The sequence below is a fragment of the Acanthopagrus latus genome, chromosome 12 (assembly GCF_904848185.1).
Source record: "Acanthopagrus latus isolate v.2019 chromosome 12, fAcaLat1.1, whole genome shotgun sequence".
Taxonomy (NCBI): domain Eukaryota; kingdom Metazoa; phylum Chordata; class Actinopteri; order Spariformes; family Sparidae; genus Acanthopagrus; species Acanthopagrus latus.
This window is the reverse complement of record NC_051050.1, coordinates 3,694,688-3,712,186: the sequence shown is the minus strand read 5'-3', so window position 1 is coordinate 3,712,186 and position 17,499 is coordinate 3,694,688. Positions and strand designations below refer to the sequence as shown.

Genomic DNA, 17,499 nt, shown 5'->3' with positions numbered 1-17,499 from the left:
GTGGATGCATTCAACAACAAGCTATTCAGTTCAGTCGGTAACGCGGATTGTAACGCATTACATGGCATAACTTTAGTACATTAATACATTTAATTTATACATTGCTGAAATATTATTAGGAACACACTATATTACTCCCTTACGTTAAAAGAAATAAAGCATTGTAACCCCCAACACTGATAGTAAATTTAAAAAAAGAGCAGTGTTTGATTCCTAATGTAGTGGAGTAAATGTATGAAGGGGAAATTCTTGAATAAAGTACAAATACCCAAAAAAAGAAAAGAAAAAATCAACACCACTGACTTTTCATAAAAGCACAGGCGTTAATTCTAACAGTAAGGATGGCTCTGTTTTATTCTTGTGTAGCGCTAAGTCATGACAGTGTGGCAGGGAATCATTCATTTCATTATTTACACCTGAGCTTTTCTTCCTGTCACATGTGTAAGGCTGTGTTTCGAATCACATACTTTATTTCATACTAACCATGATGTCACATTGAGTATGCCGTGTGTTTGAACTGCAGTGTCCTCCTCAGCTCAGCAGCTACTTACAGCGCTGTGTCCATCTATGAACTGATTTTACCTTTCCTTCTTTATTCTTTAAACCACGTCTCTTTACCTTTTTTCTTTACTTTGCCTGTGTAGTATCCATGGAGTGGTAGACATAGTGTTGGCTCACATTTGTGTAAGTAGCTGGCACATAGCTGTAAGGAGGAGATGTTTTGTCCACTTTACTTAAGTATGAACAGTCTACAGGTAATGACATACTTAAAAGTGTGATAAATAGGCCGATTGAGTCATAAGTAGGCAGATAATACCTGGAGCATTTTATCAACAGATATAAAATCAAGGGTAAGTCACAAGTTAAATGAAGGTGTCGCTCAGAGATGTTATGTGAAGCTGCCTCAAAGGAAGGATCACAGGGAATGAATTCATCTCAGTGATTCCGACCATGATCGAGCCATATATGGAGGTTTTTTAATGTTTGGACAGAGGATGAAGAGGATGAATTCCACACTGGAGCATTAGCACAAACCTGAGCATCAACCAGCTGCTTGGTTACAGATAACAGAGTGAATAGTACTGTTAACAGACAGCTATACATGCATGTGTATGTGTCTATATGCATAGTTTCCATAAGAGAAGAATGCCTCAACAGTGACAGAAGTATACAATCTCTCTTTTCTCTAAATAATCTTAACATAGTCCCTCTTAATCAGCGTGTCCAGGTGGAGAGCATTTCTTCATGTTAAATGAACAAGGCACATGGTTCATTTATGATTCATGACCATCATTCTACAACAAAATGCAAGATGTAGTATTTACATGGGACTCACAAAACAAAAATAATATGAATGAGCCATTAGATAATAAGTCATGAAAATAAACAATTTGCTCCTAGTCACCACGGACAGATTTAACAGAATAAGAACACGGATGACTGATTTTTTAAACATTCTGACCTGTGGACAGCTTAGATTATGCAGTCTTGTTTAACACTGAAATATCATTATTAATGCGTCCACTTCCCGAGACTGACAGCACATATCAAGGCGATGTAATGCAGAAGATGATTTTATGCAGGATTTGCATCTTAACTGGATAAGAATTGTACCGGAGAGCTATTTGGCAGATTGGAACATCCTGAATTAACACAGGTGTTGGTGTGATGATTACAGTGGCTGCTCCTCTGCAATTAGTTCCACGTGTGACCAGGAATATTTAACTCAGATTAAGGAAATGTCACGTGTTAGCCTCTGAAGGATTTAAGGACTCATTATCTGGACTGCTTTCACTAGCTGCAAACTATCCAAAAGAGATTCTAGTGATAACTGCAAGTAAATGATAATAGAAGGGACAAAAGGTGGAAGAAGTTATCACGTTGGTGCATGAGCTGTTTGATCCATCCACAAATTGCGCTGACTTTATTTCACAGGGGTGGAAGCTGTTGTATTATGCAGACTCGGCCCGCTAATTGATTTCACGGCTGGTGATGTGCCGCCCAAAGGAATCTGGCACTGAAGACAGGAAATAGATGGGGGGAAAAACAGCAAGACCATTGAAGCACAGGGTGACATAAGACATCCTGTGTTCTCACTGTAAATCTAGTAAAGTATTATATTCATGTGACGTAACAACCACTTCACATTTATTGCTTATAATTCAGTTGTCACATGGCAGAGTTTAGTCAGAGGCTGAGCTTTGTGATAACTTTAGAAATAATGATCATTTCACTCATTCAGATGCATTCAGCAGCTGTGGTGCAGTGCTGTAGTTCTGTATGTGTATGTGCTGGCCCAGGCTGCTACTGACATTTATTTTTATAACTGATGATACTTTTTTTCATGATTTATTGGTAATTTCTAAAATGTCAGACAATGTAAAAAATGCTCACAACAGTTTCCTCAGGGCCCCAAGTTATGTCTTCAACACTGCTTCTTTTAAACAAAGGAAAGAGGTAAATGTTCACATTAATGAAGATGGAAGCTTAAAAATGATTGAAATGTTTAATCCATTATCATAAGAGTTAATTATAAAAATAGCCTTAGTACTATAATAGTATTCAATAGGGCCCAGCTGATTTAGATTATTTTTTGGTCAATACAGATATTAGGCAAACATCAAACATTCAGATATAACAGCCAAATACAATTTTAAATAAAAAAGACTATAAAAAAAAACATATAAAACTATACAATATAAAGAAAAAAAGAATTGTGCCCTTGGAAAAACATCAGTGTTCCCTTGTCAAAACATAATTTGAAATGCACCTCTCTGATGCCTTCTAAATGTTAATTCACATTTTCTCTCTTTTTCACCTTTTGCAGTTGTTATTTTTTAGTTCGTAATGGTTTCAGTCAGGCAAGAGATCCTCTCAACATATCGTACGTTAATGAGAAAAAACCACACACGGTGCGCTGCAGTGAATATGATATACGTATACATGTGAACATGTATAGTAAAGCAAAGTTGATGCTAGCTGTAGAATGGTAAAAGTATTTGTTCATTATAATGAGGAGGTTCGCATATGTTGTGAAGGTCTCAGTGACACGGGAGTATTGGCCGTGGCTTCCCTCCTCAAGGCTTGAGCTGTTATCCTCAGGAAGGCCTCGTGTCACAGCTCCTTCCTTTTCACATTACAAGCCGCCATGGCCTCTCACACACACACACACACACACACACACACCACAGGCCAACAGGGTTTAGAAGACCACACTGCGGCATCTTGTCAAATACATTTCTGTGTTGGGTTGTGGCAAACTCCAGTGTGCTCTGCTGTGTTGTTTTTAGTGTGTTTACATAGTCCACATCAACTCTTTAACTGGAAAATTCTCACATGTCCAAAAGCTGATTTAAGAAGTGGACATGGACATGAGGATCCTGGGTATGATCGATTTTTCAGTCACACGATAGTACATGCAAACATCATATTCTTGGGCCTTTTTACAGAAGTCTAAATTCCAGTCTCAGCTTAGTTAAGGTAGGATTACAGTTGTTGGTATATTGATTGAAAATTGAGCTAACCGTCCTAACAGAAGAATTTTCCAAGTTAGGAAACATAAGTGTGTTTGGCAAAGACCTCGTCCTAAATTCAAAATAGTGTGAGCATCAAAATATTATAATTAAAATGCTACATAAAACACAACTGTTGGAGAGGCTAGCACTAATGTTAGCCTATTAGAGAAGCTAACACGGATGAATGGGGCTTCACTCCCAACACTTTGTCCAGTAATAAAACTTCCTTAGATTCATTCCAAATTCCTTCCTTATTCACGGGCCAGCACTGGATGTTACAATGTGTCATCACCTCAAGAGGGAGAATTTAGTGTGTTCACCCAGATTCATTTGTTTTGATCAAAGCCCAGCCGAGCTGAGGCGATAAAAACATGGGTCTACTGCAGAGTTAGTTGATTCGGGTGTATATGCAGAGTGTACACATTCCCATTACATGCACAAGTCCCATCTTAGCGAGTTTAAGTGGGATTTTTGACCAGTGGAAAAGGTATAAAAGAGGCTAACTGCGGCATCGCACTCAAGATATCAGGCATAGAATGTACAGATAACTCAGTAAGGAGAGGAGACAGATTAAAAAGGCTCTTACAACATCTATACACTGTAAGCTACCCAATGTCCACGTTTGAACAGGGACAATGAAGGCATCTGATAAGTCTGAAAAGGTAATTTTTTTGTGTATATATATTTTCCTATAGTCTTGCCCTCATTTTGTGATTTTAACTTGACTTTTGATTTTAACTTGCTAATTATGTGACTGCTGACCTACTCATACTGATCATATGACAATTTACCTACCTGCGTTGTCTGTCATGTGGTTATCTGCACCAGTCATGTAACTGCTGACCTGTCATCATTGATCATGTGTCTGTAACCTATAAATGTAAGAGCCCAAAGGTAGCTATTTTGTACTGCCCTGAATGCATAGGCATTTTTTTTTACTGTTGTTTTGATTCAACAGCCATGACTAATTAAAGGATTTTGAACTCATCACCCTCTTGAGTGCCTCAGATTTTTCTGCAATTCTGAAAGAACGAGATCCCTACACTGATGAGAACCAGAGGGACAACATTTTCCACAACAAAGCAGCACTCCTTGCATCCTGTTTTTTGACTGATGTTAGCCTTGAGTTTGTTGAGCAGCCAACTCTTTTTTGTAACAGGAAGATGAAGACATGCATTTAGTATTTTTTTTTTTTTTACTGTGTCACACAATTTAGGATTATTCCCACATTAAAAGCCAAACACTGTAATCTGTAGACAACTAAAAAAACAGATACTATAGCATGTCACTGGTTAATCAGAACAACAAAACTATCATGAAAGTGGACAGTAGAGCTGAGGAAATATCATACAGGTCAGAGTCTCCCATTACTGCTGAGCACATGACCAAGGCTAATCAAGTTCAACAGGAAATTCTTTAGTAAATGAACAAAGCTGGGTTCATCCTGAAAGGCTGAGGTAACTCTTCTCAGTTTATACAGTGATGCAGTCCTGGATACCATCCCATAGGTATGAATAACCAGATATATTATGTTCTAAGTAAACATCATGTCCTGTCTATAATCGAAGCCAGAAAAAGACCATAAGTGTTTATTTACCTGATATATGCACTGTAAAAGTTGGAAAAGGGCGACATTTCACAGTATGTGAGTGATTGATTTCAGCTTGTAATCAGAGATCAGAGAAAGTAATGCTAAGAATTGTGACATCAAGATTCAAGGTGGTTAATTGTAAAGTTGAATTTGTGAATTAAATTGACAGATTTTAAAAGATGGGCACATTAATGAACAAGCCTCCACTAATGGGAAGGTTTGGTCTGGGTGCATGAGGCTGTTTGTGGTTTGAATGCAGCCTTGGGCTTCTTAACATGATGTTCCTGTGGCTGATTAGAGCCAGGTGTCTACTCTAGGAAATGAGGGTATTGAGGGCATCCTGCTTCACTGCACAGGACCAGCTGCTGCAATCTCAAATAATCTTGTGGGAAGGCTAGTCGTAAAGCTAAACATGCCCTTGCTGAAATTAGATGCTCAGAAGACAAATTGTGCTGCTGTTGCTCATTTGGAAAATGAAATCTAGCCCTGCAATTATTTTATGTTGTTGTTGGCGCTAATTATAAATCATGGAAGCAGCTGAAGAGGCAGTGTTGCTGACTCATTGCTGGGTAGCACACTGCTATGTCTGTACCCGGTGTGGTTCAAAAGCAATATTATTCCCAGCTGTGCATGAAATCAGTTTGTAATGGAAAAATGAAGAAAGCAGAAATACAGTAAATGCTGCCCGACAGCATATGTCTAACACTGTCCATCAGCAGCTAGAGCTCACTTTTCAATTATGAAACAGTTCTATAATAAGTTTGGCTTTTGCGGAAAGAGATGATGAAGAACCGAGCAGCTGAATCAAATGAAACTACATTTCCAGAGAGTGTGGGCCATAACATCTGTTAGAGGAGCAAACGCTGCTCCGCTTCAGAGAGCGTCCTCACGGGACATGTTACCAAGTTAGAACAAGACTTATAATGATGTAGGTCCAGATCAGAGTGTGTGTGCTTTGTTTCAGCTTTGAACATTTGTTGCTGTGTGTGTTGTCCTGTCTGGATTTCAATTCAATGGATTCATAGACAGCATGACATTTTTTGTAGCTATGCCTGAATTTAGCATCCCCCTGGTTTCTTTCACAGTAGCCTACTTTGAAATACTGCAGACTAATATCTGTGTCAAAGACAAGTTTTTAAGCATAAATTAGATCCCGAACAGTGAAATGTTAATGTTAAGCTATAAATAGACTACATCACAAAAATGTGAGTATCTCTTCAGCTTGTGTTAACCACACGGTCATCTAAGGCCTTGACACACCAAAGCTGTTTGTCAGGGCCGTTAGCGAGCGTCCGTGGCTCTAGTCGGTGTGGTTGGCACCTTCAGCACCAGGTTTTTAAAAGCAGTCCACTGATATAACTTCATACTCCTTTAACACTGTTGGACTAAATGTGGAGAGTTTTAAAACAGATGATGAAAACTGATACAGCAGAACAGAGACATCACCTGTTATTCCATGTGGTCTTCATCCTAAACCTGGTGCCTACATTACCCACAGTGCAACTTAGACTGCCCCCAGTGACTTTATACTCCCTTTTTACATAGACAGTAGTACTTTCCGACACTTGTTCAAACAGTTTAGTGTGTAAAACTGGTGGACTTGCCCTTTAAGTATCAGTACTTTTGAGAAACCCATACTATTACCACACAGTGTTTCTTTACATTTCCACTGTCATGCTTCAATTGTTTGTCCTCTGTCCTTTCTTCAGGTTGCTATGGTGAACAGCAGGGTGGAGACACCCACGGTGGCAGTGATGGGTGGTGGCGGGGGTGCACCGGGAAGGTCATGTGCAGGATGTGGAGGTCGTATCGCAGACCGCTTCCTGCTCTTCTCTATGGAGCGGTATTGGCACACACGATGCCTCAAGTGCTCGTGCTGCCACGCTCAGCTGGGCGAGTACAGCAGCACCTGCTACAGTAAAGGAGGCATGATCCTCTGCAAGAACGACTACATCAGGTGAGACATGACATTACTGTCACATAAGGCAAAGACAGGCAGCAGGTCTTCACAGTTGAGCTGCTGGAACCTCCTAGCTCCTATTGTTTTGAAAAGAATTACATAAATGATCAATCATTTCTCAAATTAGTTGTAGGTAGATTTTTTTCTGTCGATTGACCAATTAAATAATTGAATAATAGTCACTTTGATTGGAATTTGTTTACTAGTTTCAAAACATCCTGCACGTCTTAATCCTCTCAGGTTACGCTCAAAAACATGACCGACAAGAAGTGTTGCGGTAATTATTCTTGTTATGTTAATTGATATAACAAAGGCTAGAACTCATATGGATTTAAAATGCATGGACAAACATACTTTATCTACATGATACTTCACATTTTATCAAAAGGTTTTAACATTTGGCTGAGGTGGAAAAGTTCTCATATGAAACCTATTTTGCAAACCAGTTACTCAAATGACATGTTGAGACCTGCTAAAACTTTGTCCTATTTTTGATTTCAAACAAAAAATTAGCTCAGTTGGGAGTCACATGTACAGGGGCCTTGTCCTTGATGCAGCTGCCTCGGGTTCGAGTCCTGGCCTGGGGCCCTTTGCTCCATGTTGGCTTTGTCAAATAATGAGCTGCAGCTTTATCGTTGCAATGCCAATTTTCAGCAGGTCGATTACCCCATTAGTTTTAAAAAGTGTCCAGTTGGACTGAAAGCCTGTTTCTCTATACAGCCTATTCTTCGTAAATGCTCATTGCTCAGAAGGCTGTGACAATACACATTTCACTATCACTAAATTACACGCTGTAAATAAGCAGGCATGTGGAGTAACAGAATCATTGGAGCTGTGTCATTTAATTAGGATACAAAAACAGTAACTGTATTGTATGTCAATAACAGAAGAAAGTACAAAAGATGTAATCAGATTACCAACACATTTTCTTACAGTGTGGATCATTACATTATCAGGATTACACTTTCAACAGAGCTGCCCGCTGTCATGCACCGACTGTGAGACTCACCTAGTGAATATTTCTCACATGCTTCCACGCCAACCGGTATAACTGATGTAACTGCTGACGATGTAGCACCTGACTTAGTCCTATCCTGCACAACCGGACACACTGAGATATTACACGCAAAAAACTGCAGGGAGAGTGTGTGTTTTTAGAGCAGTGGGTTTTGTTTTTGGGATACTGGACTGTCAGATAAAAATGGTCAGCTTCATCAAGGCTTGAGATAGAAGCTAGTGCAGATAAAGAGAAGAAAGCAGGTGAAAGGGCAGACCTAAGGGAAGAGGGCACTACTGCATGAGCAGGATGGACAGCACACAAAGTACATGTCAAACTGGTGATAGTAAAACAGGAGAGAGCCAGCTTGTGTCTGTGTTGTGTTCTGTGTAGACAGTGAGCCATTTAATGTCTGCGAGGCAGCCTGATGTAACACAGACGGGGATTCTGTTGGTGGCCATGTCTCCGGGGGCAAACACAGGCTGGATGTGGAAAGCCACAGCTCAAGGCCTGCTGAGGTGGAGCTGAGACACAGCACACTTTGTATGTCAGGCCAGTAATAATACATTGGCTTTTCAGGACCTCTCCTGAAATAAACAGAGCTCATACTGTACACTCAAATTACACCACCATGTGCAAGAAGATACACTGCATAGTCATGAGAGTTCTCTGTGTGCTGAAGACAGTCCACATTTAGTCCACATTTGAGACGTGTCAGATATACACGTTTATTCAGGTACATTTCAAACAGCTGATTGATATTCATGTGCTATAACAGTAGTGTTCTTCCGTATCGGAAGTTGGATGTAGAGAGGTTCCTGCTGTATCTGTGATGAGCCTGAGGTCAAGCTAACTCGACCAGCTCAGTTTTAATCAGTGTGGTTACAAACTTGGACTGGACTCAGTTCACTGTTTCTGCAGATTTACATGATAATGATAGTCAATACCACATTTCTTCTCTGAACTCACTCTAAGTTTGTGTCACATACATACTGAAAACTATTTATTCTTGTATTTTATGTGACTTCTCAGTGAAGCAGATGAACGCTAAGATTTTCCTGCAGCAAGTAGAAACTAGGTGGGGTGGCCAAATGTTTCTCTAGGAGGACCAAAAACCAAAACTTAATGGTGAGCCATGGCCAAAAGCAAACACCTTTTGTATTGCATAGCTACTAGCAGTGTTGTTACGAAGGAATACCATTGGCTGGGTGAGCCTATGTGTTTGAAAAGCCTACATGCGCTCTAGCATATAGTTTATATGAATGTGTTGAATTTGATGCTGAAAGCAGCCTCTGTAATCATAAAATCAGTGTATGAGTGGTGTGAACCTGCCTGTGTAGACGTATCTTACTATCTGAATGATGCGCTCATTGAGTAGCAGGAAGCAGACTGTGCCTCTGACTTCAGACCAGCTTTTTGTTGGTCTATGGCGCTGTCACTTTCTGCCATCAGTTCGCTTAACCACACCTCAGTTTAAGACAAACATGCCCAAGGGTGTTTGCTGTTTACACAACGTGGGCGCTGGGTGCAAAAATGATAACTGCGTCTGTCTGAAACTAGCAACAACACTTGTGCTGTGCATTGCTTTGCACCGAGCATAAGCTAGAGCCCAGTCAGGTACAGAAGAGGCTGTGAGTAGGATGGACAGCATATTGTTCTTCTGCTGGAGAAAATAAGTAAATGATTGTAAATAGTTGTAATGTAGGATGCTAGTGGCCATCGCAGGTCCAATAGTTCAATACAACCGTGCCCTGGTTCATGACCCCTCTGTTATGTGTGCTTTCAACAATGTTTTAAAAATATAGCATCCATTATGAATTGAAGGAACACAGACACTGAGCTGCATTCAGACTTAATTCTAGTTATTCTAGATCTAGTCAGCCTACCTTTCTCTATCAGACTCCTGTCTAATATAAGCTTGGAGAGATGAGAGGAAATGGGATGTGAGAGATGGGGTGACACGTCAGATTCAAACCCAGGGCCACTGCAGTGAGGACACAGCCTCTGTACATGCTCCACCAGCTGAGCTGCTGTGGTGCCTCAGTCTGCGTCTCTTCATGGTGTTTCACCGTTAGCAGTTTGTTTAAAGTTTGTTAGGTTACACTTAGTTTGGTCGATCCTGAGTCATAGACAACATAGTGGTGTAATTTCATTGTATTTCAGTGAAGTTTGTGGAACATCACGTTAATAGTGTGTTTGTTTTTTTGTTTGTTTTGTGGCCATAATAATCGCATCATAAAAATTTGATACCATCACATCCTAAGTTTACACTGTTTAGGAAATATCGATTAGAAAATTGTGTAAAGTACAGCCACATAGTATCTGTTACCACATCAATCACAAAGGAGCAGATGTGTTTTCATTATGCTTGTTAAACAAAAATAGCATGCCTCCAACTCACCTGAAGCCCACATGCAGGCCTTTTTTTATTCCTTAAATAGCCCCAAACCAGAGAGACAAACCTCTGACTTAAAAGGTAACACCACCAATTTCCTATATTAAAGTGTTTTTTCAGGAGTACTGCTGCATATGTGAACAAAGTAGTGTAAAGTGTTTTGAGGCTTCAGAGGAAAATAGGTGATATCTCTTATCTTCGGTTTTGATTTTGATCATTTGTTCTAAAGCTGTACATAATGAGTTAGAGGAGTGTAATGTTGTAACTACTCGACTGGTTCCTGGACTGTTCCAAACTGGTTCATGGTCGACTGAAGCCCAACTAATCAAGGTGCATGACAGGGTCCATCATGTGAATTTCTGTCTTGTGTTGACCTGTAGAATTATTATTTGTTAGTGTATTTGTGGTAGGTGGCAGTTTATTCGTGTATACTATTAGTCAGCTGTGCCAGGTCTTCATATTGTCTGGCTTAAACTTGACATTTATTCAGTTTTATCGCTCATGTTAGCAGACTGCTCTCTGGCTCTGTGGATCAAGACCAATAGCTAAGTTGGAGAGCTGAGGTGCACCAGAAAGTGCTGACCTGAGGCCTGGTTCAGGTCGGGTCCTCAGATCTTCACCCTTCATGCCAGTAAAGCAGGATGAGCTGTAACTGAGCTTGGAGAAGTGTGTGTGTGTGTGTGTGTGTGTGTGTGTGTGTGTGTGTGTGTGTGTGTGTGTGTGTGGGTGGGTGGGCGGGTAGCTTAATTAAGAAGAACAGGAATCCTCTCAGGCGTTCTCATTAAATGACTGTTTGGATTAAGATAAAAAATTCATTACTCTGTGCAGTTGCTGAAGGAGAGAGAGCAAGAGAGAGACTGAGAGAGAGATAGAGAGAGAGAGAGCAACAGACAGACAGAGAGAGAAGCACCCAAACTGGTCAAGTAGGTGTCACAAGGCATCACTATCACAAGAGCTTGTAATGATGGCAGAGACCTGAACCTGCTGCAGCTCAGGAGCTGACATGCCTCCAGCCTCTGATAGACACAACAACACTGACTGTTGCTGAGAGCTGCCACAGTCAGAGAGCACAGAGCTGACTTCTCTTCTCCTTCTCTTCTTTATGTCTGTGAGCATTTGTTGAATGTGCTGTTTTTGCCAGGGATGTTGCTTAAAGGAAAAGTTCACCAACAACATAAACTTCAGGCATTACTCTCCCGTGTCATTTCTCCTAAACCCCTCCATGCAGATGGAAAGTCAGGTGAAGTTTTGTAGCCCACAGAACATTTCTGGAGCTTCACAGCAAAACAGTGTTGCAGCATTCTCCTAAACAGCTGAAGTAGCTGGAAACTTGTTTTAATATGCCCTGAGATCCCAAACTGATTAAAGATGTTATTTACACTCTAAACATGTGTTAGAGCTTGTGCATACTAATGCTTTTAGCTTAGCACAATAGTGAACATTTGGGTTTAAAAAAGGGGCTTGTATGGAGCCATACATATACAAGTCCCTAACTTTCTGTCAGCATTAGGGTGAATGGATAATGACTTGAAAAGTTGTGCCAAATGTGCTGATGCTGCAGAGCTTGTGTTTGATGAGTGAGTTTAGTTTATTCTCACCAGAGGCCAGCGTGGTTGAGGTGTTTCTGTCAGATGCAAATGAAATATAGATGGCTTGTAAATAATGCACATGACCTGGAGGTGCCACACAACAGCAAATCCACATGGCTGTGATTGCTATGGCAACGCACGGACATTGCATACAGCAGTACAGGCATGAGACAAATTTCACAGACTTTAAGGATCTCAGTACAAGCAAGCAGCCTCCCCACACTCAACCAAACAAGGAAGCATTAAGTTTGTGCTGCAGGATGAGTATGAGCAGAGCTGAGTCATGAGATGGATTTATTTTACTGCACCAATGTAATCACAAGCCTGGAAATGTCAAAACAAGCTCTGTGTTTCATTCAAAAGCACCACACAGCTCCATGTTGGTGCACTGTTTGAGGTTTAGGTGAGACAATGAGAGTTCCTGCAAAGCTTGTTTGAGTCATGGATCCATCCACTCAACACGACAGACCTCTGTAAAGGTATGATGGCATCAGCCTCATGGCTGCAGGTCTGCTTCTGCAGGATGAAGACTGCACAATTAATTAAGTGACATCAGCAACTGGAAGTTTAAAAAAAATACTATGAGCGGTGAGTGGTAGATCTCCCACCAATCATCATCACAAACTGCATGCAGTATGTGTTGTGTTGAAAAGGAAGAATTTGACATAACAAGATTAGAACTTCATGAGGATGGGGCTCAGTGAACAATGGATTATGACAAAGTTACCTGCTGGACAGACCTCATACCTGAAACATGACAGGAAGAGCTCAGCTCACATAAACAGATCAACATCTGCTCAACACTCAGTCAGGACACTGAGCTCTCCATTGTGAACTAAGCATATAACGACTGGAGTCTGAACTGTGTTCAGCAAAAATGTGTTTGGCAGTGTCAAATAGCAGAGGACTGCTGAGGGTAACAATAATCAGCCTGCATCTGAAGTGAACTACACTGCTATAAGTATTGGCAAAAATGTCTTCTTAATTTCAGCCTCAAATAACTGAAATGAAAAGAACTTGGAGGACTTTCAGGTTTAGGTGCTGAATGTGTCAATTTAAAAACGGCCAAGATGGTGGTAGTAAGGATGGACAGAATGAAGATAAGGGGAAAAACTGGGGGGACTTAAGGCGGTGAGGAATGTAGAAAGAGACATCCTCATACAAATAAATCAGACCGTCTTGAAATGATCAGTTCCTTATTAAAGAAACTTTGAGCACTAAAGTTGTGCTTTTGGAAACGTACTGTGTGAGTTGTGCATCATGTCCAGTAGCTGTTAACAGTGACAGATGGTTTCATCCGCAGGCTGTTTGGACACAGTGGAGCCTGCAGTGCGTGTGGACAGTCCATACCAGCGAGTGAGATGGTGATGAGAGCACAAGGCAACGTTTACCACCTCAAGGTGAGCGGCATTATGTCATTACTCAAACATTTACATTAGCACATCGTCACGCTGTTATCAGTGTGGTCATCGTGGTTATGAGATGGTACAAGAGAGTCATAGTGGCATCTCCTCTTTGTATATTTCTTCCCAGTGTTTCACCTGCGCGACCTGCAGGAACCGCCTGGTCCCTGGTGACCGCTTTCACTACATCAACGGGACTATCTTCTGTGAACATGACCGGCCGGGAGCAGGTCTGCTCAGTGGACACCCAGCCTCACTGCAGACCAGCAGCATGATGTCTGACCAGAAGGTGAGTCGGATCATTGCAGACTTCAGACTAAACTATTCAAGATCAGTGATACCCAGTGAAAACATTGACCCTTATCATCATCTTTTAGAAACGCCTTTAATTTGACATTATGTCAAATGTGCAGACTTTATTACAACACATAGACACACACAATGACGACAATAAAAACATAAGCTCTTACCCAAGTAGAGAGTCTGTAGATGTTTTCTCAACCACTGTATATATAATGTATTATACACTATCTTTGGCAGTCAGTCAGAATTCAGAAAACTGTTCATACATACATAAATCTGGGTTAAAGTAACAGTATGAAAAGAGATGAAGAGAACACAATGGGCAGTCTCAATTTAGTTTCCCTCCAAATGAGGTCCCAAATTTAACCGAATTTACAGAATGAATGTGCATTTCTATCTATTATTGTTGTGTGAATATGGCGAATGGCACACATTGAGATTAAAAGCTGGTGACACTAATACTCTGCTTGGGATATGGCACAAAGTGATGACGTAATTAAAGAAGCAGTTAAAGTCAAATGATGGAAATCTGTGTAGAAAATATGGTAGAGACATGACAACATGACTGTTGCAGTGTACCAGTGATGATAAACAGCAGTCTCCTGAATGAAAGGCTTGTGCTTGTTTGACCCAACCACCTGTCCCCGGCCTCCTCCGCATGCAGACACTTTGCTCTTTGTACTAGATTTCCTCACTTTCTACGTTGTAGTAATTACTACAGGTGCTAGAGGTTGTTGCCCAACACACATTAGCTGCTATACAGGTGATCTATATGGTAGTTTTTCTGATGTGGAATGGCTGAACTGGTGGATGAAAATGGATTTATGGTGTGAGAGCACAGGTGTTACTAGTGCCATTTACTACGTCTTGTATCTGCTGTTACAGGTCTGCTGAGGAGGAAGAAGTTGGAAAACCAGATGTGTGCCTTCTCCCCCCACTTTTCTCCTCTGTTTCTCCTTCACCCTCCTCCTCCACCTGTAAATCCTGCCATTGGCTGACTTCATTCTGATGGACTGTCACTCCACAGTCTGGATGTAGTCATACTGCTACAGCTCCAGTGTTTTGTTGGAGGCTCAAGAATGCTGAGGATGGTTGGAAAGTGTTGATGCAGTAGAATGTTGTCTGCTGTGAACTATGGCCATATTACTGATAAGAACTAACATGGGAGACTGTCATGGAAGGATCATGTTTGTGTGAGTTCAGCGGAATCATCTGTAACCTTTACCCAGCGAGCCAGAGTTGGTGTTGAATAAACAAGCAACAACTGACAGCTATGTGATTCCTGCTGAAGATGAAGTATATTTCCAAAACAATCAGTGAGACCACGCTTGTACTGTGACCATATGTTGGTTTGAGGAAACATGTATGGATCTCCTGAGTCGTGATGTCAGCTGCTGGATGTTTCCTTTCACACTTCAGGAGACAGCTGAACAACAAAACATCTATATTGATACTTAGACTTGTTCTCTGTGTGATGCTGTATGAAATATTCAACAAACATGTTAGTGTCTGGGCTTTTCTTTTGTTTTTGTGATAGTCTGAAGTGATAGCATTCCTACCAAAGACAGAGGAGCTTGAGTTCTCCAACTTTTGTACAAAACTGGTATCTTCTGGTAGCTAAAATGTACTTATACAGGACCAAACCAGGTTTTGTCATGTTTTAGCCCATTAACTACAAATTGTGTATAAAGGGCATTTATTTACCTTATTGATAGACAGAGAAAAAGAGAGAGAGAGAGAGAGAGAGACAGAGAGAGGGGGAGAAAGAGAAGCCCTTATTTCTAATTAACCCTGTTATCCAGTTCACAGATTTACATGTTCTGGTGTGTAAATTCATGCTTTCCAAAAGTTTTGTCTCTGGTCGGCTCCACTGGTGTTTATAGCTTCCTGAATGAACAAAAACTTCACCAGCACACATGTCATAGACAGATTATGATCTTCATTAGCTTAATTCTCACTACCCAGCAGGCCACTAATGTTACAGCTTTGTAATGGTCTTTGTATGATGTTAGCAAGCTAACTGCTGGGTGCTAATCAAAGTCACACACGGTTGCCGAGCAAATGAATTCCTGCAGTTTGAACATTTGTTTTTTCTTAAACGGTGCCATATCGTTGTTTTTTTGTTTTATTTTCTAGGGCTATCAAGTAACTTCACAGCAGCAACACACACATGGTGCTTCACCTAAGGTTGAGTTGTAGCAGCGGAGGTGTCAGACAAGCACAGATATGTTTTTGCATGTTGTCAAAGCCTCAGAGGTTGTGCCCCCGCCGCTGTGATTTACAGCTATGTGATTTGACAAACAAGCCATTCGTTTATATGACCCCCATCACCCACTTGGTCTAAAATGTACCGGTCTGTGCAGCTGACAGCAGAGCAGTGGTGCTAAACTCTTTCATTCAACAGAATGCTAAATCTGGCAGTCTGACACTTACCAGAAGAACAATGTTAGATCTTTGCAGAGGTAGTTCTCAAGTCATGCTGGGGATACTCACATTGGGACAGGAATATTTAAATGACTTTATTTCTGACCTAGGCAGCCCACAAAAAAACAGGTATATCTTATTTTTCTCTCTTACATCACAGTTTGTAGCTTTGGCCATTGATTCTGTCAGTGATGATAACATAACGTGACATGATACACAACATCAAGCCATCATAAAACAACCTGTGCAGTCCTTAAAAGCAGCAATGCCATAGATTCAGCCTTTGTTGTTAAATTGTGACATATGTATATGAAGGAAGAGTTTGTAGAGCTTCTAACAGTGGGGCTTCTTCTCTGTATTTCACCTATATTCCCCAAAGGCCTAAACCTGATTCCAGTAAGTAAGCTGTTCTGGGTACAGCATTAAGGAGATTTGTACAATGATTCCTGACTTTGGTAGGAATGCAACCACAGTACTTCAGATCACAGCCCTCCCTCCATATGAATGGCCTTTCTTTAAGCTTTCTCATGATGTACTTTCTCCTTCTTCGGCCGTTAATGGTCATCAGACAACATGGACACTTTTAGAGTCCATACAGTGTTTGTAATTGTGTTTGGAAAGAATATTCTACAAGCCATTTAGCAGCAAAGACATATACTGTGCATTCTAAATGTTTATTGCAGTAATGGTCAAGTTTTTACAGTGGCTCACCTGTTTATAGTTTATGAAGTGTCGAAGGATTAGGAAGTGCACTAATATCCTGTTGTGATGTGTACTACAGTGTATGAGTCATGTTTTCTGTGTTGCACTTTGTGTTTTGGTTTTTTTTTTCAGTCAGGTCTTCGGGTTTTGTTGCTCTTAACTGTGTATGAAAAGAAATTAAGTCCTCTCAGAAGAACTAATAATAATGTAGCCTTTGAGCAGCTACAGCTGCAGTAAGTGTGTAGCAGCAAGTTACAGTTAGCTGCTTCAGACTGACGAAGAAGTAAGAAACGCTGGCGGTTCTCAGACAAACATGGCTGATTACCCCCAGGAATGGGATTTCAAAGGCCTGAGCTGAGGCCATTACAGAAGCAATTAAAGTGGGATGCGCTGGAGGCCTGCATGGGCTTGAGCTGCGCTCCTGTGTTGCAGCCTAATGAGGCCTAATCTGGTGAGCTGGTCTAATTAAAAGGGAGGGAGCTTTTTCCTGTGGGGTCCAGGCAGCCAGCAGTTTGTGCTCTCTTTAACCGTCTGAAGAGTCAGAATATACATTGTTTTAAACCTTAGAAAGTTTCTCCATCTTCATTCTCTGTCTGTTCAAATTAAAACCTTTAACTTGA

General features: G+C 40.9%; 1 protein-coding gene across 1 annotated transcript in view; it reads left to right on the top strand.

Moving 5' to 3' along the window:
* LOC119029891 (LIM domain transcription factor LMO4.1-like) overlaps positions 1-17,499 on the top strand; it is a 26,272-nt gene extending 8,773 nt beyond the window's left edge. Inside the window, exons 4-7 of the mRNA XM_037117076.1 lie at positions 6,816-7,063; positions 13,351-13,447; positions 13,581-13,739; positions 14,639-17,499. Of these exons, the coding sequence (XP_036972971.1) occupies positions 6,816-7,063; positions 13,351-13,447; positions 13,581-13,739; positions 14,639-14,647 (513 nt within the window). The 3' untranslated portion in view covers positions 14,648-17,499. The remainder of the gene's footprint in view (positions 1-6,815; positions 7,064-13,350; positions 13,448-13,580; positions 13,740-14,638) is intronic.